Source organism: Paroedura picta, chromosome 3, assembly GCF_049243985.1.
Source record: "Paroedura picta isolate Pp20150507F chromosome 3, Ppicta_v3.0, whole genome shotgun sequence".
NCBI lineage: Eukaryota > Metazoa > Chordata > Lepidosauria > Squamata > Gekkonidae > Paroedura > Paroedura picta.
Window position 1 is genome coordinate 47901850 of NC_135371.1, and position 24184 is coordinate 47926033.

Genomic DNA, 24184 nt, shown 5'->3' on the forward strand with positions numbered 1-24184 from the left:
AAGAATTGGAATTTCTAAGGAGACTCCACACACTGTGAAATTCCTAAGCTTGTGGAAAGGTCAAAGAGACACCTCAAGATTAAAAGGTTGGCCGATAACTTTCCTATGCGCACAAGAATTGACAAAGCCTAACAGATGTTCCATATTATACATGTATATAGTTTCAAGTACAGTTGCTGAATAACCTTATTCTATCCAAGGAAATTAATAAAAATTACAGTCAATTGACAAGCGTCCCCATACTGATTCAGAGCCGAAGGCCACATTATATTTAATACCCATTTAACTATCTAATCAAGGTTCTATATATCTTTATTTGGAATCAGTTATTGAACAAATGCTGAGAGGACAACCACTGAAGAAAATTCCTTCTGGAAAACAGGAGATATCTAGAGACCATTTTGATTGGACCCTTCATAATAAAAGAGGCAAGATTCTCATTATGCATATCTCTATTCTGTACAATTTAAAAATTATTCCTATATTTTGGAATAACTTACAACGGGGGTCATCAACCCCCGGTCAGCAGTCCGGTACCGGGCCGCAAAGGCCATGGTACCGGGCCGCTGGCAGCCGTACCTGCCCCTCCCCACAGCGAGAAGCTCGCCAGGCCCGGCTAGCTTCTTGATGCGAGAAGGAGGGGACGAGGCAGGCGCAGCCGCCGGCACGCAAACGCGCATGTGCGTAGTTGCCGCGCATGCACTTTGCGCCCCTGGTGGCAAAAACGTGCATATGCGGCAACTGCGCGTGCGTGTTTGCACGCAGCTGCTGTGCTTGTACGGCGCCCGGGCCGTCGGCTCTCCCCTCACCCCCGTAGGCGATCCCTGACCTCAGAAAGGTTGGGGACCGCTGACTTACAATATAGTAGTATCTATTCTTATAAGCCAGGGGACAGGTTCTTTTTCCTTTGTTGGGTTCATATGGAAGCTGAAGTGGAGATTATCATAGTTGCACATCACACCACTATCTCTGTTCAAATGTCTTTTAGACCAGTGGTCCCCAACCCCCGGTCCAAGGACCAGTACTGGTCCGTGGATCAGTCGGTACTGGGCCACAGCTCCTCCTCGTCCTCCTCCCTGGCTGCTGCCTCGGGGGCTGCCCTGCCACTCTGCCGCTGGCTCACCTTTGGTGCTCTCCAGTGGCTGCCATGGATGGGGCTCCCCCTCAGCGTGGCACTGTGCAGTTGCTGCTGGCAGTGTCCCCCAGTGGGCGGCAGGAAGTCAGGGGCACTGGCGGGAAAGCAAGTGGAGCAGGACTACCCCCCCCCCCAGGCCTCAGTAAAATTGTCAAGCGTTGACCAGTCCCCAGTGATAAAAAGGTTGGGGCCACTGTTTTAGACCACAGACCTTCGCAGCCTGTCTCAAACAAGTCTCAGTTTCCCTGTGGAATCTGGATGCAGTGACAAGTATCATAAGCCCCAGTAATGCTGGCAATACAATCAAGGACGCATTCATTTGCATATCTTCTAATAAGAAGATAATATGCTATTATGTGTCAGTAATCTCTTCCTGTCATTTATGTTGGCTGAATGGAGCATTCTCTGTGCAGGAAAATAAATGGACATTCCAAATGGAAACACTCCAGAGATCTGGGTGGCAGCATTTCAGCCTGCCCAGGCATTCACTAATAGACTTAAAGGTTGCAATACCTCAGCGGGAGGTTTTCAAATGAATCCTCCACTGAGAAGCTGCTGAGTTGGAATCCAGAGGCAGCCTTGATACTATCAGACAAGGATTCAGTAGGGCCTGGGGGATGCTCAGTTCACTAGAGGAAGCAGTCACCCTTCCTATGGGGCTTATGTACTCCATTCAGATTCATTTTACTTTCCCAGCTCATCAGCTATTGGGAATAGGCATGTGTGCTCAAACTGGGGGAGGGGGGGAACAGGAGCCCCAGCACAGACAAATATTTTTCTGAATCCCAATACTGTATTGATGTTGGGATTTGGGAACATTGGGAAATACTGATCTTTTTTGGCCCAGTATGTCCAAACCTCAAAAATACTAGTTTTGTGGAGGAGACATACCTAACTGGGAGTGACCACATCCACTCTTAACCGTTTCCTTTCTTAACTGACTCTTGTTTTTCACTGATTCACCTATTTCTATATGCTGGAAAACTGAAGGTTCTGTGCTATCTGTCAGGTGGGTAGCCATGTTGGTCTGAAGTAGCAGAACAAATTTAGGGTCCAGTGGCATCTTTTCCACAAAGTTTTATTAAAGGCATGAGCTTTTGTGTGCACGCACACTTCTTCAGACATTGAAAAGGAAATCACCAGATTACATATATCAGAGAGTAAATCAGTAAACCATATCGTGAAAATATCCAACAGTATAATGAAGACATTCAGCAGATTCTTGACTCTGCTAAATCAGACATGTTATCAAGGTGTGGAATAAAAGAAAAAGCCTTCCAGGATGATCTAATGAAGGTCAACAGGCTTAGGAGGGTTTAATGCTGCTTAGGAGGGTGGCACTGGTAGTCAGGTCAGTAGGCTAGGCTGGATGACACCACTACAGCTACTCACTGGGTCTGAATACTATATATATATATATATACACACACACGCACACACACACATTTTCAGTATGCTGCACTGTAGAACAGCAAGCAGCAGTAGTCTGATCAGTGGAAAATCTACTTCTGTTTTATAAGCCTCTCTCTTCTAGTTAACTTCTTTACCTACCAGAAAGTAGTTTGCCTGGTGCCTGGATTCAGTAGAAAAAAACAGAAAACTTTCAGCACCATTGCAAGCAGCTTACAAATGCAGAAGCTCAGACTTACTGGGTTGGAACGTAGAGTTGAACCTCAAGCATCAGGGTTTCATTGGGATGACATATTGGGGGAATGGATGTAGTTCATTGGTAGTACACCCTCTTTTCCTGCACAGTATACCAGGCTGAGTCCCTGACCTTGCTGGTTAAAGGATAGCAGGTGCTGGGAAAAGCTGAACTTGGAGTGCTGCCACAGCCAGTCAGAGTATACAGTGCAGGATTAGACGGTCTGCTTCATTACAGGATAGCTTCATAGCATTATATTCTCCTCCCTGCACAGTGGTGAGATGTTCCTGGAGCAGTGCTGAGACACTTCATCCCCTTTGGGCAAGGGAGCTCTGAAGAGTTATTGTGAAATATTTGCTTTATTTGTACATAGATATGCAGAGCAATAGAGTGTGTGTGTGTGTGTGGGGGGGGCAAGTAGACTTCTAAAGCCAGGTAGTAGATTTCCAAAGAACAATTTGTCATCATAGGGGCTTCATCTCCAGTTTCAGCAGCCAGGGCTTCTTTAAGGCCAATTTGTACATTACAAAGTCCACATGCCACAGATGTGGGGATTGTGGACAGATGTGCTATGGGGGGGACTTTGTCAGGAACATAATTCGCAGTCATAGGTGGGAATAGTGTACAGGCTCTTATTAGTGACATATAATGGTGAAATCATAATACAACAGAATTTCTGATGCTACAGCTAAACGGAGAAAAAGTTGTATCAGCCCATTTCTTGTAGATTTAAGTTTTTCCTTGTAGAATTCATGTGCTCCTTTTCTAGTATTTGGAATGGGCATGGTTAATGCTAAACTCTGCTTATGCCTACCTATCTTCTTCTGTTGGCTTGCGTAAATTTAATATCATCATGTTATTGTGTTATTTTGGCATTTTGCTGCTTTGTCCAGTGATATTGTTGTGTCTGAAGGCAACCTTATCTGTAGGAAAGGAAAGCAGTAAGAACAGGTAAACTTCTGCTGTGTTAATTCCTGTTAAAGCATTCTTATTTTTTTAGTGGCAAATGTTATTACTGCCTGAAGCAAATTAGTTTTCAGACTAAGAATACTAATATATATTCCATTAAAAAGTAAGAAGCTCACAGTGAATCATGAGCTTTCATGAGGAAACTCGTTCCATGTATTTGATGGTTTTTGTCCATAATTTCTTCATGGCCTGACTGACATAAACAAAAAGCCAAACAATTGTAACTTGGCCAATCCATAGCTGTTCTCCCAATATTTTATTTAACTGAGTCATAGTCAGAGTGAAGAAACAGGGGAAAGAGAAGGCGCTTCCCCTTTCCACCCTATACTGGTTTCCTGATCAAAATGGCCTGCAGGTTAGGGAATGCAATGTTGTTTGGGAATATGGTGTGTGTGTGGATTAAGCATTAAATTAAGCATTAACTGAGATTGATTGCCTTAAAAAATAATGTAGTTATATATATATTTAAAAGAAATCCATCACCGATAGCCTGTGCCCCCAATATCTTCATTCAAGAGGTTTGCTGATGAAACGATTCCACTATAGCCCCAGGCAAGGAATGGTAAACTTGCACTAGGAAGATTTTTAGCTTTGTTTCTAATTCAGAAAGCTGAATTCCTGGAACATATTTCAGACAGACATCTGGATCTTGAGGTGCCCATTTGAACTCTGGTACAGCATCTTTGACAACATATCCATTAATAAGCATTTGGTAAAGATATTTGAATTTTTTTTCACAATGATATAATATTCTTAGAGCTAGAATGGCACACCAAGAGAAATAGACACAGGTTAAGAAGCTATCTGCTGACAGGCCTTAAACATTTTGGAGGGGGTCCAAGATTAGGGAATGTTATGAATTACATGAATCGAAAAATAAGCTGATGAGCTGAAGATTTTTTGATTACTATGTAAATACTGTCAAAGACAACTGACAACATTAAAAAAAATAAAATCACATTTTTGCAGTATTACATTGTGATCTCTAAGGCATTATACCCAGATGTAGATACATTTTATGCATTAAACCCCATTGAGGTCCTCCCCAAACACTGCCCTCTTATGGCTCCACCCCCAAATATCCTAGCCCATAGCCATATAATTTATGTTGTATTTATTGTTCATGCATTGTTTTTAGATTTTTGTAATTTTGCAATTGACCTTGAGTCTCTGTAAAAATTGAGAGTATAATGAATCAAATTAATGATGGATACAGTCTATTCTACCACCTAAGTGTGCTTCTACCTCATTTCCATTTAATTCTGCTGCTTGTGTAGATTAAATCTTCTTGTCATGGATCTGCTCCTAAATTCTAGAAGCTTTTACTATACCAGCCTTTTTCATCTTTTTTACCATTGAGAAACCCCTGAAATATTCTTCAGACTTCAAGAAACCTCAGAAGTGGTGCGATCATGCAGAAAATGATTGAGAAGCCTAGCTGTGGACATGCCCACCTGGGGCCCCTCTTCTTCCCACCCTCTCCAGGCCCATCAATGTCCATTTTGGGAGGTGGGACAGGTTGACATGACAGGTTGACATGACTATATATGGTCATATCACCCGAGAAATGTTTAACAAATTATAAAAATATATATTTAAAAAACCCTGGTTGAGAAAGCATGTTCCCTCTGTTCCTGTAATTCTGAGGGATCCCCGGGACCCACCTGGAGCCAGGCACCCTTACCTTTCTTGCCTTCATTAAATTACAGTGGGAAGAGAATAACTTGTTTAAATGTAAAACTAAACCAAAAGACACCCATGTTTTCTAATACCTAGTACATAAAACAGTTTCCCTGCATTGTTCTTTGTATTATGCTGGTGGTCATAGCACTCATACATGCAATTATTGTATTGTACTCTCCTTTAACCCAAACTGGTTCCCAAAGCCATTAAAAACCAATATAAAGACCAACTGATATAAAGATCAATATAAAGATCAACAGCCTGGCTCTTTTCGCCTTCTTTATATTTGATTGGGAGAATGCTAGGGACACTTCTGTTTATAGGTTTTGCAGAGTTACATTAATAAATATATAGCTACTGTGTTCTCCCACTTTTTTTTTTTAATTAGGGCAATGTAGCCAGCTATTTCCACCTCATTTTGGCACATCCCAGATAATCCAAGGCAATGGCACCACCGTCGGCACAGTCATAGCATTCCAGTGCTCCGCAGAACACCAGCTGATTGGACAAAGAGTTGTCACATGCATTTGGAAAGGAAATGAAACTCAGTGGACAGCAGATGTTCCTGCGTGTAAGCGTAAGTATTTTTACCCAACACTTTGGATAGCTTTTTGCTATATACCCCTGGCAGAGCTGATGTTGGGGCTTGGCGGATGCAGTGGGGCACAGTAGATTTCACTCATTATCCTTATAAAGGGAAGCTTTTTGTGCTGTTTCATACTGCATGTCACTGATTTTAATAGAATTACTGCAGGAGCAGTTTTTTAAAAAATAAGACACACTCAATTCCATTGCTCAGAAAATTGCAGATCAGACCCATGCCTGCTTCCTTTCTGTAATATATCTGTGAAGTGCCTTTTTTATTTAATGCCATGCGTTTTTAAAATGATTGATCTGAACATAAAGAACTTTGGTGAAGTGCAATTAGGCTATTGCCTGTGGATAGCTGAGAAAAGCAGCTATCATACTGACAAATAGGGTTTGAATGGCAACAATATTATCTGCTTCTCACTCTGTACTTTCCCTTATTTATTAAATCCGTGACAATAATCGCACTGTGGTAGGGGGAGGGGAGAAGCCTCGAGCTAAACCCAAAGTGTTTGGCATACAGCAGATCTAGAGCCCAAGGAACTCTTATAAGATCCACATCTAATTTTAAAATAAGAAGTGTTTGGAATGGCTTGTTCGCTCCCCTGAAATGGCTTGTCCGGATGATCATTGTACATTTGTGTGCATCCATTGCAGTAAACAGTTGATAGTAAACAATTGTACATCTGCAGACTTTAAGCTTAGTGTTTAAGCTTACTTTGTCTGTAACTTGGTGGTGCCTATCTTAGGGGAGAAGGGTGTTATGTCTGTTTGCATTTGGACACTGATGCAAATGATGCAAATGAGGGCTTCTGCCAGCCAAAAACTAACCAATCAAAGGAACCTGATTGCTCTGCTAGAGCCAATCGGATTGCTCTGCTTAAGGCCAATCAGAGGCAGCAGCTGGCCTCCTGAAAAGTATAAAAGTGCATGAGTTTGCCTGTTTTTCTCTGTTCAGTAGTTGTAGTCTGTTGCTGAAGTTGCTTAGTAAAATCAGCTGTTCTGAAGACTTGGTGTCTGTGATCACTGAACCCGCAGACTTAATACTTAGTACAAAGGCATCTTAACAAAACAATGCAATATTTCTTTTCTGTATTAAAGTCTTGCCAATTATTTAAGCACATGTTCAAACAACAACTCTTTAATTAGTGCCATTGTGGCAAAGTGGCTAGACCAGGCTTTTTCACTCAAATTTTTAGGAAACCCTGGTGTTTCTTGATGGCTCTAGAAGGGTTTCCTGACTGGGTGGAATTTAATTAATTTTTAATTTTTTTAAAAATTGTCAATGGTCACGTAGAGTGATTTCCCAAAATGGCTTGGAAGGGGTGGGAAGGGAAGGGGCCCTGGGTAGGTGTGTACACAGCTCTGCTTCCCAACCTTATTCTGCATGGTCATGCTACTTCTGGGGTTTCTTGAAGCCTAAAGAATGTTTCAGGGGTTTCTCAATGGTGAAACATTTGAGAAAGGCTGGGCTTGAGTTTCAGGGAGATCCAGCTTTGAATCCCCACTCTGCCATGGAAGGTTGCTTGGTGATCTTGGACTTGTTACACGTTCAGCCAAACCTTCCTTACAGGACTGATGTAGGAGTACAATGGAGAAGAGGTGAACGATGTATACTGCTTTGGGTCCCCTTTGGAAAGGCAGGGTGTCAGTGAAGTAAATCAAAGCATAAGTGGCTCTTGGTACCAGAACACATTAAGTTGTGGCACTTTTCCTGTACAGATTCACCCTTGTTTTAAAGCAGTTTTGGGCAAACTTGAAAGACAATATATCCTAACAGCCTTTCCATCAGATGACTGTCAACTTTTTGCTAAATGTACTTGGCACTTTAGCAGTAGTCCAGCATAGAAACATTAATTAATTATGCTAAATTACTGGCATGGAGATCAAGTGATGGGACAATTGGCTTCTGTGCATAAAGTTGCTCTGGAAAATAAGGATGTGGGGGAAAAATCACATTTTTCAGGTTTGGACATATTGAACCTCTCCCCCATTGGTATTTTTTTGGGTAGAGGCATGAAATTTTCAGCATAGCTGCTTGTGCCTCTTCTAACCTAGGTTTCAAAAGGACTGGGCCATGAAGTCTAATTTTATAGGTCTTCAAAGAAGGTTCTCCCATCCTCCATTGGTTTCAGTTGTGAGGAAGGCATTTTAAAGGGATTGCGGTTCCTTTAAATACCTCCTAAAAGCTACAAGTCAATTCTGAAGATGTTTTGAGAGCTCACAGTCCCCTTAAAAGCTTTCCCCAAACCATGCATTCACCCTGAAGGCATTTAAAGGGGTTATAATATCTTTAAATGCCCTTTAATTTAAGCTATCTGACAGTCTTGAACAATCCTGAATAATTTCAGGATTTTGAGGGATTAATACTCTGATTTATATCTGGCTGAATAGTTTTCCATCTATTTTTCTAATTCAGATATAGCCGAATGCATATCCCTATTTGAAAACACAAATGCCCAGCCTGCCAGGGAGAAAAATGGCAACACTAAGCAAATATGAAAAGATAACCGTTGCCTTCCACTGTTGATTGACTTAGGTGTCTATCCTGCTTCATCCCAAAGGTTGGGCAGCTAATTGATTAAAAATACTTACACAGAGATGAAATTATGCTAAGCAAACATGCTCATCACCAGCTTAATCCTGGCCACTAGAAGATCTACAACTCCAGAGGAACTGAGCTTCCAAAATATGTTCAAACAAAGGGTTGGATGATTTCCTTAGAGAACACTGTCCACATTTGTGGAAGAGTTGCCCAGAATGCCTCTTTGGGTGTCTTTGATGGCCCCTAGTTTATCAGCTGCAGCAGATGATCTCTTGGACCTGGAAATATTTCCTGTCCATCTGATACCTAGGTGATATGCAGAGATATCCTTAAGGACAGTATGTTGTTACTAGCCCTGTTCTTACTCTACTTAAAGGAGCTCTTGGACAAAAGATCTCTCTGATCTCCTGTCCTGCTTGGCCCAATGCCTATTAAACCCTGAGCAGCTTGTCTTCTCTGTGCTTCCAAGAAAGCTTATTAGCAAACGGTGTGTCTTGCAGCTTGCTCTGAGGCCAAGCCTAACGAACAAACTGAAGTACCTTGTTTTTATCATTGTGTTCTTTAGATTGGTTTGCTCTCCATCCATCCTTATTCCTCCACACTATTTAAGTGCACCAAGAAGGCACTCAGCAAAGAAAACCCTTTGCATCTCTTGCCGCAAATTCAGCTTCAGGCAGCACCGCATAGCATGACATAGTGGAAAGACTGACCCTGATACCACATATTTGAAATGTAAACAGAAACCCATTAAATATTGCCTGCCAGGTAGGGCATTAACTTACCGAGCCATCCAACCATTAACTCATCTGGCATTCCAGAATCCATTCTTCCTTTTTTTCTTGTTAAATGTAGTGCTTTGAGTTTATTGGTTTGTACTTCAGCTCTAAAAAATGCAGTCACTGCAAAACTGAACACAGCCTTCTAGCTGTTTATAGTTCTCCACAAAAGGACTTTTATCCTTTTTGTTTTTCCTGCCTGCAAACAGGGACAGCAAGAAGAACAGGGAATTTGTTTAGCACTTAGCACACCACAACACACAACTAGTAAGCTGTTTGGTTTGGAGGGTCACCACTCGGCAGTCTTAACATCCTGAGATGATTGTCTTTCCTTGTTCTTGTTCATGTCTGCAAAAAGCTGGATTAATTGTGATACCAAGTTCCTAGTGAGGGTCTTATTGCTAATTCTTCAAAAGGACACTTTGAAATAGTATATTTTGAGATGTTCCTGGACTGTCATAAAGTCCAAACAATATCAAGCAATACCTACTCAAGTCAAAGGTTTCCCACTTCATTATAATAACGATTATTATTGGCAGCAGGTACATTCCAGGGTGGATGTCAATCTGTGTCTGTGTTTGCTTTGTTCCAGCCATATCCAAATTTGAAACCTTTGGATTTAAAGTTGCAGTGATTGCCTCCATTGTCAGCGGTGCTATTATTCTGTTGATGTCTGTGGCTTTTTTAACCTGTTGTCTTATCAAATGTGTTAAGAAAAATGAGAGAAGACGAGCTCAAAGGTAGGTCATGTCTGGTAGGAAAGGTCATTTAAGGTGACATTGATGTACAGAGGCAGATTGTTGATCCCTGCCCCCCATTTTCTCTTTCACATTACATTTATTTGAAAATAGGGGGCATCTGGCCCAGGAAATGAGGACATATTACCTCAACTGGCATGAAGTATAATGAAGATGTTTAACAGAATCAAGGACCAAACAAGAATAGCAAACTTATTTTATATGGTTACCATTTGTTTGGGTTTAATTCTGGAGGGAAAAATAGTGAAGGAAATAAATAGGTCAAAATTGGAGCTTGATGGGTAGAGGTATCTTTAATTGTGGAATGCTGAGAATAACGACATAGGACCCTGCCCTTTCACTCCATGTGTCTCTTCTCAAGTATGGAGGCAACCATTCGGCATCTCCTTTGAAGTGGGGCAATTGGCTGTGTAAAGTTATCTCCCATGTCCCCAGCCCAGAAAAATACATTCCAATCTACCATTCCAATTTTCATTATGTTCTACTATTCATTACATTACACTACAATCTATAGCCTAATTACAATTACAAAGAAGAAATAAAATAACATATGGCCCTTCTGGGGTATTTGTGAAAATATAGGTGTAAGGATTGAATGAGGTTAGCATATGTACTGAGATAAACCATTTTGCCTGTTAAGTCCTGGGGATTCCATTGTTCTGAGTGTTGTAATAATTTGAAGCTCAGCAGTTCCCCCTTCTGTTCTGTTCCTGATGCTCATAGAATCATAGAGTTGGAAGGGAACTCCAGAGTCACCTAGTCCAACCCTCTGTTCCTTTGCGATAAAACAGCTACTTTGAGATCATCCATTGATTGTCCTGGAAGGCTAAAGTATTCTCCTACAGACTTCTCAGTCTTGTGATTCGTGATGTCAGATTTGTGTCCATTTATCCTTTGGTGTAGGCTTTTTTCATTTTGTTGTTCCAGTCATCTGCAAGAAAGGCTTTTGTTTTATAAGGAGAAAATAATGTATGTTAAGCATAAGTTAATGTTACATATTTGAAATACAAGCTAAAAGCCTGTAGTGAGAGCATAATGCCTAACAATAGATTCGAGTTATATGGACTGAACATCTTAATGTTGAAGAAAAGCCATGAAACTAACTAAATTTAATATTTTGCCTTGAAAAAGACAGTGCAGGACAGACAGATCAGAAGGATTGAGCTATGTTTCTCAGCTAAAATATTATCCTAATTGCCATATGTTTGCCTTTACACAACTTGGGAGTTTTATTAGACTTCCTTGAAATCAAAATTATTATTTTATAAGTATCAACTGATTTCAAGTGTGAGATGCTGTGGGCTTAATCCAGTCCCTAACACATCTTTTCACTGCTCACACTGGCCAGCAACATGTGTACATGCTGTTATATGGACACAAGAAGTAAGTGTCAAAAGTGAAAAACCGCTTGGCTTCTAAATGAGTGGCTGGTCATGTGGTAATAATGTTACTGTTGTTATTATGGTAATAAATATTGAGGACAAGAGCAGGAAATGCTTCTGAAATGGACTGCTTTTCATATTTTGAAGATAAGTTACATTTAAAAGTCAATCATTGGTTCTGAAACAATCTCCTCACAGTCGTCCCAAAATGGTGGCAGCACATCTTGTCTATGGTGCCCGCCAGGGAGTTGGTTGGACTACAGGTGGGGTTATTTTTACCGCCATACTGTTGTTTACTGTTTTTGTTAATTTTATTGGGGTTTTATTGTATGGAGATTTATTATGTAACCCGCCACAAGCCGGTTAGCCAAGAGTGGCAGGAGATAAATCGAATTAAAAAATAAATAATACATGTGAAATGGCCTATTGTGGATACACATGGCAATTCCTTCCACCCCTTTCCCCTGCCCCCACACACCTTGGCCACTATAATGTCAACAATCCCTTCTGAGATTCAGAACCACTCCCAACAGAACAGCAGTCTCCTCAGTTCTTAGCACATGTATACAGGCAGCCAAATATTATAGTCAGTACACAGGAATGTTATATCAAAGTGGTTGTTGGTTATGTTTACATAAACCCCACAAACTGCTCTTGTGTCAGGCGGACCATCTCCTGATGGTGGGCTTACCAGGACTGGGTTAAGAATTTCCTGGATTTCGTGGGGGTGAAGCCTAGGGAGGGCGGGATGTGGGGAAGGGAGGCATCTCATCATGGTGCAATGCCATATAGTCCAAAGCAACCATTTTCTCCAGGAGAACTGATCTCTCTCCCGACCACAGCTAAAGACTGGTAAATATAATCAGAAATGGTAGCTGGAAGAGAAATGGAAGTGGGTGTAAAAGTGAGGTATTCCATATTAAGGGGCTTTTCCGCATTCTCATTTTACTTGATGATAAATTCTTGTTTCTTTGGTCCCCATCTCCCACCCACCCTGGATCTGCATGTGTTCTTCTCCCTCTAGTGGTCAATTCAATAACACAGAGAATTATGTCCAGCATAAAAACCTGTAGTTTAAATCTTCAGGAAGATATGCTGGAATAAGACTTTGTGATATCAAATTGACCACTAGGAGCAAAATACAGAAACAGACACCAGTAAATAAGAATATAGAAAAACCCGGGGTTGCTATACTGCAATTTTTACAAGCAGATAGACCACTACAGAATTTAAGTCACATCTTGTGTGACCTACTACTGCTTAAAATGGTGTCTGCTTTTCCAGAGATATGCAGCTGTGGTACCAACTCAGAACTGAAGAACTGGAAACCATGCAAGCTGCCTACTTTGGTTTTAAGGGCAGAAACAACAACAAGAAAAACAAGAAGAAATCTGGATTTCGTGATAGTTTTAACATGGCCTATGACAACCAGGGCTTCTGCAGGTAAGATCATGACTAAGTTGCAGTTTCCAAATGGTATTTACAGGGTTGTTTGTCATATAAGGAAGCAGATTTTCAAATGCTGTACAAGATTGAAAACTATGACTTTCAGCCAAGCCTATTAACTCTCCATCATATATACAATTATAACCATCTACGCTTCACCCTGCTGAGTGCTAAAATACTTTTGTCATTCTGGGCATTACTAGATAGCTGATTTTCGGTATAGATGCCATGCTGTAAAATGAAATCTTTTATCATTCTCAGTGTTGCTCAGTCAGCCCTTGCCTGCATGTAGTGATTCACTGGTTTAATTTAGTGATACCATAATGAGTATGGAACATTTTAGTGTGTACTGTGCATTATTTTTGAACCATGCCCACAAAGTAAAGTACAACCTCAAGCATGTATACTTTGGCATTAATGAAGCATGACTAGGAGATAGATGAATCTGGTGTACCACCAGAAAATGCATCCTGATCAATTTCTTCAGCCAGTTGCAGGCATGCTGGTTTTGTTTCCTGTCTCCTAGACTGCAAGGTGTATGTATTACAAGAGAAGCATAATGCAGATGCCCTAATAGAATCGGCAGCCTTTCATTTTTATGTTCTCTTTGTCCAGGGAGTCCCAAATCACATTGGGATAAAATATTCAACAAGTGTAAACTTTTACCTTCTACTCATTGCATGTTTGTGTGTGTGTGTGTGTGTGTGTGAGAGAGAGAGAGAGAGAGAAAGAGAGAGAGAGAGAGAGAGAGAGAGTAGCAAGCTTTCCTTTATACTTTTGTGATGCTCATCTGCTAAGGCAGATTCCTTGTTTGACACTTGTGAGCAGAAGCCAACGGCCTGTCTGCTCCATGTCTTTCATACCTTGATAATTAACCAGGCCAAGCTTTAGTGCCTCAGAGCAATAGCCACAGTGGGGTATCTCCCTCACTTTCATTTAGTGTTTTAATATGTAGAGCCATAGCCCTAAACAGCAATATTTTGCTGTTTTTCAGGGAAGGAGACCTGTTGAGAACAGCAGGGAGCCAAACTGTGGAGATACCAATAGTTGAAGTAGGGACTGATCAAGTCCCAGTACATCAGCTGCACATTCTACTCTGCTTTCCAATTTATTACTGCTGCTTTGTGCTGCTAGCGATAAGAAGAAGAAGAACTGTAAAAAGGCAGCTGTGCATTGTAATAAAACACTGACTGAGAATTAGGAGGTGACCCTGTAAATAAATATGTTACTTTAGGTTAAGCTCCATCTAAGTAGACATCCGAATGAGGCTAATGGTCCAATTCTATGCATCATTTTATTCCCCCCCCCTCCCACTGGCAGCTAAAAGAGTACCAGGGAAGCACAACTGTCCACAACTGAAGTTTCTGGTTTGTGCAGCATTTTGGCTAAAAGCAAGTTGGGGCTGCTTGAGCAGCCAGTTCTTCAGGTGAGGCAGAAAGTGGGACTTCCCTCATGTCCTACCTGTGCCTTGGTCTCATGGGCACAAAGCAGCATTTAGAATTAGCCTGTTTGTCCTTCCTTGGTCTAACAGGATCATAACCAAATAGAACCAAATAGAAGTTGCTGATTGACAATATCTCCTTTGGCCCTCCAACCATACAGATAGCTTTCCTGCACAATGTTTTGGTCTTTTCCTCCTGTGTTTTACTCCATCTAGTGGTCAATTTGATATGAAATGTGCAAGTTTTTACATTGGATATGCTGCAATGTAATACTGAATTGACCAATGGAGGGAGCAAACATGGGTGGAAAAGAAAACTTGAAGCAATTGGGACACCCGAGTGAAGAAAATGAGAATGCACAATAAATGGCTATTTGCTTTGCTCATAATTCATTCATTGACCAGGTTGGGGGAGAGAATGACTGTTTTGCCCTTTGATGCCTTATAATGTCATAGACATTGTTCCCACTTTGCTTAGATTAAATATATTATAATGTTTGATATAATTTTCTTTGCTTGTTGTCCATGCTATATACAGTTTTCATTTGATGTTCTTTTCTTGATTTCCAATTATTTTCCTTCTAGTTTATTGCTAGATTAACCAGTGCTACGCTCCTGGAAAAAAATGAACACCGTAAATAAAGTCTAGCAGCTATTTAATCAATTTTTGAGCTTCAAGGGATTTGATTGAGACTTATATAGGTAATTACACAGTGATTATACCCAGAGGCACTTTGTCAAAAGGATTAAGAGTCAGTTTTTAACACTAGACACCTGCATGCTACTGAATGCTGACTTGGGATGAACATGCAGTCATTTTGAGTGCTCTGGTATCCTTTCCTTTAGTTTTCCTATTAGTATTTTAAATCTAAACATTAATCATGGACTGTAAAGTAAAGGTAAAGGTATCCCCTGTGCAAGCACCGAGTCATGTCTGACCCTTGGGGTGACGCCCTCCAGCGTTTTCATGGCAGACTCAATACGGGGTGGTTTGCCAGTGCCTTCCCCAGTCATTACCGTTTACCCCCCAACAAGCTGGGTACTCATTTTACTAACCTCGGAAGGATGGAAGGCTGAGTCAACCTTGAGCTGGCTGCTGGGATTGAACTCCCAACCTCATGGACAGACAGCTTCAGACAGTATTTCTGCCACTTATCACTCTGCGCTACAAGAGGCTCTTAATCATGGACTGTATCATCTAGCAAATAGTATGTAGTTATTGGTTCCCGTAAAGCTACAAAATCCAAGTTTAGCTGATGTTTTGTTAAGTGTGAAGTTATTTTAAATATGTAAAGATTTAAACAAATACTTTATCTTGGGTCAGTGCTTAAATGTTTATTTACCTCAGTGCATACAAAAATCTGATTTGTTATAACAGAAAATAAGCTTTACTAGGGAGTCAGGTATATAGTGTAAGGATAACTTACTTTAGAGCCCAGTTATACGCCTTCTTCTTGTTTACCTGGGCCTATTCATCTGTAGCTTTTGTTAATTTGATCCAAGTAGCTCCATATCTGCCCTGACCTGGATAGCCCAGGCTAGCCTGATTTTGGAAGCCATGCAGGGTTGGCCCTGGTCTGTACGTGGATGGGAGATCATGAAGGAAGTCCAGCAGCCACACAAAGTCAGGCAACAGAGACCTCCCAAGCAGCCCTTTCCTCCTGGGGAACGGATCTCTGAAGTCTGGAGAGGAGCTTTCATTCTGGGGGTTCTCACTTCTGGGAGATCCCATTTCTGGGGTTTCTTGGAGCCTGAAGAACGTTTCAGAGATTTCTCAATGGTAGAAAAGTCAAGAAAAGCTGACAGAGGCAATAACTGATAAACCCTCTGTAAGTTCTTTGCCAACCAATGTTTTCATGTTTGAGTATAACATAGAACTGTATTTGATTTACTTTGATATTGAACTGAACTGAAGAACGTATTGACTGAAAGGTTTTCAGTTCTTCATGCAAATTTAACTATCAATTGAAAATTTTCATTGAAGGAAGAAACTTTGACAAGTTTATAAATTACTGGATGTTTATTGTTATTAGCAATTACTGCCACACAGCATTTTCCTTTGTTTCCCACCTGGAGCCTGGCATCCCTGCACCTCCGTGGGATCCAAAGCCAGAGAGTCCTCCCAAGTAGTTTTTTTTTCACCCAGGGGGACTGATCTCTATTGCCTGGAAATCACCTGCAATTCCAGCATATCCCCAGATCCCAACTGTAGATTAGCATCCTGCAACCTCTCTGGAGCACAGTGACACAAAGCTGCTCCTTCCCAAGCAAGCCCTTTCATCTCCAGGAGTCTGGAGATGTCATTGTAGAGTCCCCCCTCCAAAACAGCTATTTTCCCCTGGGGAGCTGATCTCTATAGCCTGCAGATGACCTCCAGTTCCAGGAGATTTCCAGGCCACACTTTGAGGTTGGTGACCCCAGGGTCAGGAATGTTCCTTGAGGTTTGGAGGTGGGACCTCAAGACTCTGGGGAGGAGCAGGAGAAGGCGTAAAGGCTTCCTACCAGCCCCATGGCCTTTCCTTCCTTCCTTCCTTCCTTCCTTCCTTCCTTCCTTCCTTCCTTCCTTCCTTCCTTCCTTCCCACCCTCCCTCCTTCCTCCCTCCCTCCTGCCATGTAGCCAGCCCTCAGGAAGGCCAGAGTGTCGGTGGCCATCCTAGCACCTGTTGTTTCCTGGGGTACAATGGGCTTTGTCTCTAGTTAAAAATAAAATAGATTATAAGAGTAATAATATACTTAACTCACAATCTGTATATTAATAACTGTATTTGAAATATTCATATTCCAAAGCTAAAGCCAAAGTGCCCCTGAGCCAAGGGAGTTGCTTCTCTCTTGCAAAATATTCAGAGTGTGAAGTGGCAACAATGCTTCGCAGCAGTAACACCAGAACTTTAGAGAAAACAATTTTATGTCCCATTAACTTCAGTGCAAAATAGTGGGTCAGAATACTGCATCTGGAGCAGGATGAAATTGACTGAAGTACAAAGGGAGAAGAATATTTATCTGGAACTCTGTGGCTTGTCACAACATTGTGGCTACCCCACATGCTGTGGTGCCAGAGTGAGTGCAACATGCCTCTTCTCTCAGGGATCAGATACTGCATGCTCACAGGGGCTTCTGGAGTGAATTTATCTTGTTTTTTAAATTATTATTATTACTATTTTATTTATATCCCACCTCCTCCTGAAGGCTTGAGGCGGCTCACATAAAATCCCATTCCCTAAAATCCATAACAATGACAATAAAATTACAGTAATTAACAACCAATTGATCAACAATAAAACAACAAGTGATGGCATCGTACTAATCATCGAGTCTCCGCATCCTCAGCTACAGGGAGGAGGAGGGAAGCTGGCACTCGCTACCGCTGGTTTATGAGGGAGGAGCCTGATCCTCCTCACCACCCGGCCTCAACCATAAGCCTGGTGGAAGAGCTCCGTCTTACAGTCCCTGCAGAATGCTGGTAATTTCTGCAGGGCCCTCAGCTCTTCCGGGAGCTCATTCCACCAGGTTGGGGCCAGGACCGAAAAGGCCCTGGCCCTGGTTGAGGCCAGGCGGGCTTCCTTGGGTCCGGGGATAACCAATAAATTAGCCCCCGCTGAGCGTAAAGCCCTGCGGGAAATATAGGGCGAAAGGCGATCCCTCATATACACTGGGCCCAGACCACGGATGGCCTTGAAGGTCAAAACCAAAACCTTGAACTTGATCCGGAATATAACTGGTAGTCAGTGCAGCTGCCTCAGGACTGGCTGGATATGGGCCCTCCACGGTGTGGCTGTGAGGACCCTAGCAGCCATATTTTGGACTAGTTGCAGTTTCCAGATCAAGCCCGGAGGCAGGCCAGTGTAGAGCGAGTTACAGAAATCTAATCTGGAGGTGATTGATGAGTGTCTAGCAACTATGAAGCATAATTATATTGTTTTGGACTGTGTCCAATAAATAAATAAATTAGGAAATGAGAGATTACTCCAGCACTCCCTGAAGGCTTACCAGGAGCAGGAGGGAGGCTGAGGCTGTGTCACAGGCAACATGGCAACGTCACTCCCAGCATGTCATGGAAGTGACATTATTACATTGAAAACATTCAGGTGATGCTCTGGTATTTGGACAAAAACTCTATGGCACAAGCCATTTTTACCTTAGAGTTTTTGCCCAAATGCCAGAAAATTGCTGGGATATCCCAGTATTATGATGTTTTGCCACATACCTGGTGACATAGTCTTGGCCTCCTGCTCCTGTTAAGGCCTCTCAACTCCCTCTGCAGTTTCCATGAGGGACCTGGCAACCCTACTCCAGAGGCCAGCAGGTAACCATAAAGGCCTCTAAAGTAATTTCCCATCCTTATGTTCCCTCTTAATATTTGTGAAACAGCCCTGGGGGTGGAGAATATCCTGTGTCTGAGATGGAATAGGGCCAATCAGGCCCTCCAGCTCCCATCCTCCCTCCTTGCCTGCCAGCAGCCACGTGGCTGTGGCCTCCATTTTTGCCCACGAGGAGAGAGGCGGTGACAGGGCTTTGCGGCCCACAGGTATGCTCCTGCTGGGAGGGAGCTGGGGGGGGGGGCGTTTCCAGCCTCCCTGTGGGCCTCAAAGCCCTAAGGGATGCTGGCACAGGGAGGGAGCCGGCGAGGGGGAGCCCTTTCCACTGTCCCTTTGGCCTGCTAAGCTGGCTTTGCAGGCCAACGGGAAACTGCCGCCAGGAGGGAGCCGTGGGGGGGGGGAACCTTTGCCTGACCCCTTAGACCCATTTCATAGCCCATTTTTAAAATGGGCTTTGATGCTAGTTTCCTTATAAAAGAAGTGCATAAGTTTATGGCTTGGAGCAATAGCAGTATTTTTTTTTAGCAGCTTTGTGTACTTACTGGAAGTGACAAAGGCTAGCTGTAGGAATTGCTGGGAACTTTGTGGTAGAAGGGGAGGAGAAGACGTAGTAAAGAAAGAGGGAGAGAGAATAGTAAAAAGAGATCTTTTATGATTTGTGTGATAGATCCTGTGGATGGCATTGCTTGATTCAAGTTGAGTTGCTTCTAAGAGCTCAATAAGCTCTTTTGGAGGTATAAGCTCACTTCATTGGATATGAATTCGAATAGAGATCTCTGAGGCCTTATATCCCAGTCAGAAGGTGGAAGGGGTGTCGAAAAGAAGGAACTCAAGAAGCATGCAAGTACATCATGCATAGGAATTAACTTGATTAGAGCAAAGAGGAAATGCTTGGGGGAGGAAGATTACCTTCAGCACGGAAAGGTCCATAGTTCTGAATTTGTGAATAAACTCAAGTTAGCTGTAGGACAGTGGGTCCCCTAACCACCCTACAGCTGACACCCTGTACTGTCTGGGGCTTGGGGGAAAGTGTGTACAGCATTTCCTCCAGGGTACCCGAGTCTCATGCAGCACAGTGAGGGGGAGATCGGCACAATGAGGGGGAGAAGGGGGCACTGCCCAACAGCCAGTTATCTTCCTCTTTTTTTGCCTGAGTAATTTTGGGTTCCAATCCTCAAGTTGTGCCTGGGCCTCCAAATCACAAAGTAGTGAGTCTGACAGGAACTGAGCATCTATTTCTGACTACAGATGAGCAGTCTATTCACTCACCATGCATGGGACATCACACAAGAGACCTGTGCAATATCACAGGTGCTTTAGGCAAACTCCCATTTCCTTTAAGGAGGAATGATGTGTGTTTCTTTCATGCTCCTTTTAGCCTTGCCAGAATGAATGAAATTTGAAGGAGTTATAAAACATATTGCCCTCCTATACTATCCAGCCCACCAGTTAAAATCTGCCTCTCGGTGTCCTGGCTTTCATAGCTGAGGAAAATAGTGACATTTTCTGTGATAGGACCTAGCCTCTGGAATGTCCTTCCTCTTGAGTCTCACCTAGTCCCTATCTCCCTTCCTTTCCTTTCAGCATCAGGTCAACCCCCCCCCCCACACACACACACACATCTCTTTATTCAGGCATTTTATTAGACCTATCAAAGTACTTGGAGGAGCCTGTCACTCCAGCCCTCTGTTGCTATTATTTCAGCACTTGGAAATTGTCACAAGGTGTCATGTGTGCCTGAGCTTAGAAGAAGGGAACAGGAAGACATCTTGTCTAGTTTTCCACTCTGCCTCAAAACAAGAACTGGCTTACATAAGTACTTTCCTGAGGAAAACTAGTTTTCTTTGAAAATAAAAAATTCCCCACTGCCATCCTAGTTTTTTCAACAAACTTGTAACCATGCTCCCAGCCCACTGTAAATACAGCTATTTTGTACAAGTTAACCAAGCTATTTGCCTTGTATTTGATGGAATGTGAGAGACTGTTTTGTACTTTAGCTGCAGCTGGTACAAATTAACATACAAAATCTTTTTGTAGCCATGCTAATTCGTGCTTTCCCACAGAAGTGCTTGCAGGATATTTTTAGCTATTTGCTTCTAAAAGAATGACAGTGCAATTCTAAACAGAGTTATACCCTTTAAAGTCTCTTGAAATCAATGGGCTTAGAAAGGTGTAATGGCACTGTGAAAAACTCGGTACCATGTATTTTCTGAAATGTTAAATTAGAATGCTTTATCAGTGTGTATACTGAGCAATATATATAACAGGAAAGCATTCTAATTTAACATTTTAGAAAAGATACGCACCCATAAAGTTAGCAAAACCCTGCCTTGGGTGGCACAGGCTGGCTTTATCTCGTATGAACTCAGAAGCTAAGGCAAGATCAGCCTTGGACAGTCTTTGGATGGGAGACCATCACAAAATATCAGAGTTACTACATAGAAGCAAGCAATTGCAAACCACCTCTGAAGAAGAGTTGGGGCATTTCTGCACATCGGTTTAAAAAGCGTTATGCCAGATGAATGGCAAAGTGCTTAATTTTCCCGGATGTGGGATCTTTATTTAATTTGGTATTAAAACTAATTTAGCTTCCAACCAAGAGGGGGCAATGGAGAATCTTCCATCAGTAATCATCAGTATCAGTAAACCTGAATAATGTCCAAACTGATTACTCACCTACTACCTGATTGGCCCTCGTCCAGGAATAGCCTGCCCTGGAGGCAGCCCTCATCCAGGAAAGGCTTAATAAGGGTCAGCTTTCTGCCTCCAACTTCCTGCTGCTTTCAGAAGTTTGCTGGGTGGAAGAGGAGCCAGCCTCAGGGCATGCCACCCTGCCAGTAAGGTGTCCTGGCTTCCTGGCCTCTTTTAACACAGAGGGCATAAGGAAGGAGCTGGGGCAGCCTCTGCGCATCTTCTGGAGGTGCACAGAAACAGCCTCTGCCCTAATAAGTCATGGCCCTCATCCAGTAATTGCCCGCCCTGGTAGATTAACCCCAATCAAGAGGCAGCCCTCAGCCAGGATGGTCTTAATAAGTGGTCAGCTCTCCACCTCCAACTTCCTGTCAGTTTCAGAAGTTTTTTGGGTGGAAGCTGGCCTCAGAGCATGCCCTGCGGCCAGTAAGTTGCCCTGGACTCCTGGGCTCTTTAAACTCAGAGGAGGAGGGGGAGTGGTTTCTTCTTGGGGCAGTCTCTGCATGTTTTCTGGAGGTGGCAGGCTGCAGGAGACCCAGAAATGGCCCCCTGTGATCCAAGTGATCCAGGATCCTCTGCCCTGAGAATGTTTATTTACACCTGCAAAGTTTCCAATTTGCAATCTGAGAAGGGAGGAATGCACTGGGGACAGCCATTATAGGCAATTGCAGTAGGCAAATAATGCTGATGTGAGTGGGACTGGGAAGATGTAGACTTTCCCCTTCCATATGGATACCACCTTGGTCTTGCTGCAATCTTTCCAAGACCATCACAACAAAGCAAATTTGAGACAAATGGGGAAGATGGGGAAACTCTAGAGGGGGCACTGAAGCACCATAAAGCCATGGGGACATGTGGAGGGGGGAGACCAATAGCAGCTTCCCAATAGCAGCTTCCCAGTAGAAGAGTTGGTAAGTTCTTTGCCAACCAGTGTTTCATGTTTGTTTGTAACATACAACTTTTTTTTTATTTACTTTGATGTTGAACTGAACTGAACTGAAGAATGTACAAACTAAATGCTTTCAGTTCTTCATGCAATTTTTGCTATCAATTAAATATTTTAATTGAAGGAAGAAACTGTGAAAGGTTTATGAATTATCTGATGATGTTTATTGTTATTAGCAATTAGAACCACACAGCAATGTTTGCCACCTGGAGCCTGGCATCCCTGCACCTCCATAGGATCCAAAGCCAGAGACTTCCAAGTAGCCCTTTTCTCCAGGAGTACTGATCTCTGTTGCCTGGAAATGACCTGCAATTCCAGCAAATCCCCAGGTCCTAACTGGAGATTGGCATCCTGCAACCTCTCAGGGTCACAGTGCCACAGACTTTCCCCCTCCCAAGCAAGACCTTTCATCTCCAGGAGCCATTTTTCCCTGGGGAGCTGATCTCTATAGTCTGCAGATGACCTGACTTCCAATTCCAGGAGATTTTCAGGTCATACTGAGAGGTTGGTGACTCCTGGGTCAGGAAAGTTCCTTGAGGTTGGGAGGCAGGGCCTTAAGGGTCCAGGGGTGGGCAGGACTTTAGCTATGTCGGCAGCCCCCAGGAAGGCCACAGGGCAGGTGTGCATCCTAGCGCCGTTGTTTCCCTGGGTGCAACGGGCTTTGCCCCTAGTTGCCAAATAAGATTAAAATTAATAAGATTAATTCAGTGGAGAAAAATATGATTTTGTGATAATTTTGTGATCGTTTTATACATGTATTGCAGTTTCCAGGAAATGGCTCCTTTAAAAACATTTGATTGGATGGAGACCCTTATGGTAAGGCAGCGACATGCAGTCTGAAGCTCTGCCCATGAGGCTGGGAGTTCAATCCCAGCAGCCGGCTCAAGGTTGACTCAGCCTTCCATCCTTCCAAGGTCGGTAAAATGAGTACCCAGCTTGCTGCTGGGGGGTAAAACGGTAATGACTGGGGAAGGCACTGGCAAGGCCACCCTGTATTGAGTCTGCCATGAAAACGCTAGAGGGCGTCACCCCAAGGGTCAGACATGACCTCGTGCTTGCACAGGGGATACCTTTACCTTTACCTGTCCTTTAGAAATGAATTTAATGAAATTGTGTGGAAAGGTGAGCAATTCTGATGAGAGCCCCCCAACCCCCACCCCCATTTCCCTTTCCCCCTCTTTGGGGGGTCTTGTATGTTCATGGTGTGTGTGTGTGTGTAAGTGTTCTCTTTACAGGTTGGACCAATGTCATGACATAGTGGCATTGTCTCTGTATTTGATAAGTTTTGTTTTGCTGTTTTTTTTCTGTTGTGGTATTTGTAAGTAAAATAAATAAAATAAAAATTTTAAAAGGAAAGAGGAAATAGTGAGGTGATACCCCTTGTAAGGCTCAGCTGGCACTGTGCAACTAGCCAGAGTTTTCCTCAGGAGAAGTTACCAAATGGAGGAAAGGACAGGAAGCTAAAGACAGGGTAGGAGAGCCTGGTGGGTTGGCTGGTGGGTGGGAAAGAAGGAAGGAAGGAAGTAGGAAAAGGTAAAAGTCGATGGAGGCTTTAAGGGGAAAGAAAAAATAGTGGGGGAAAGGAAATGAGATATCCTTGTGCCCCCCCCCCCCCAATCTAATCCTTGGTTGTATGTCTCTAGTTACTTTGGCTATGTTAATCCATGTTTGCTTTATTTTACACCCGTCAAAAGAATCTTGGTATTGCTGTTCTCATGTATAGTTTCACATAACAATGCCACTGAGGGATCAGTTAAAGAAGCTGGAAAAGCTCCTTGTTAGAAAACTAAGTTTTGGAAAGGTTTCTACTTGAGAGGGTTTTTTCTTTTGTGTGAACGTTGTCCCCTGACAGAGGTGTTGAAA

The 24184-nt window shown here is 42.8% G+C and overlaps 1 protein-coding gene and 1 long non-coding RNA gene across 2 annotated transcripts in view; one reads left to right on the forward strand and one right to left on the reverse strand.

The window, feature by feature from the left end:
• The window catches only part of SUSD3 (sushi domain containing 3), a 54409-nt gene that overhangs the window by 20053 nt on the left and 10172 nt on the right, over positions 1-24184 (forward strand). Inside the window, exons 2-4 of the mRNA XM_077325558.1 lie at positions 5821-6009; positions 9934-10081; positions 12766-12924. Of these exons, the coding sequence (XP_077181673.1) occupies positions 5821-6009; positions 9934-10081; positions 12766-12924 (496 nt within the window). The remainder of the gene's footprint in view (positions 1-5820; positions 6010-9933; positions 10082-12765; positions 12925-24184) is intronic.
• Positions 10236-24184, reverse strand: part of LOC143831950 (uncharacterized) — a 39753-nt gene continuing 25804 nt past the window's right edge. Inside the window, exon 2 of the long non-coding RNA XR_013229025.1 lies at positions 10236-11030. This is a non-coding gene — a long non-coding RNA (uncharacterized LOC143831950). The remainder of the gene's footprint in view (positions 11031-24184) is intronic.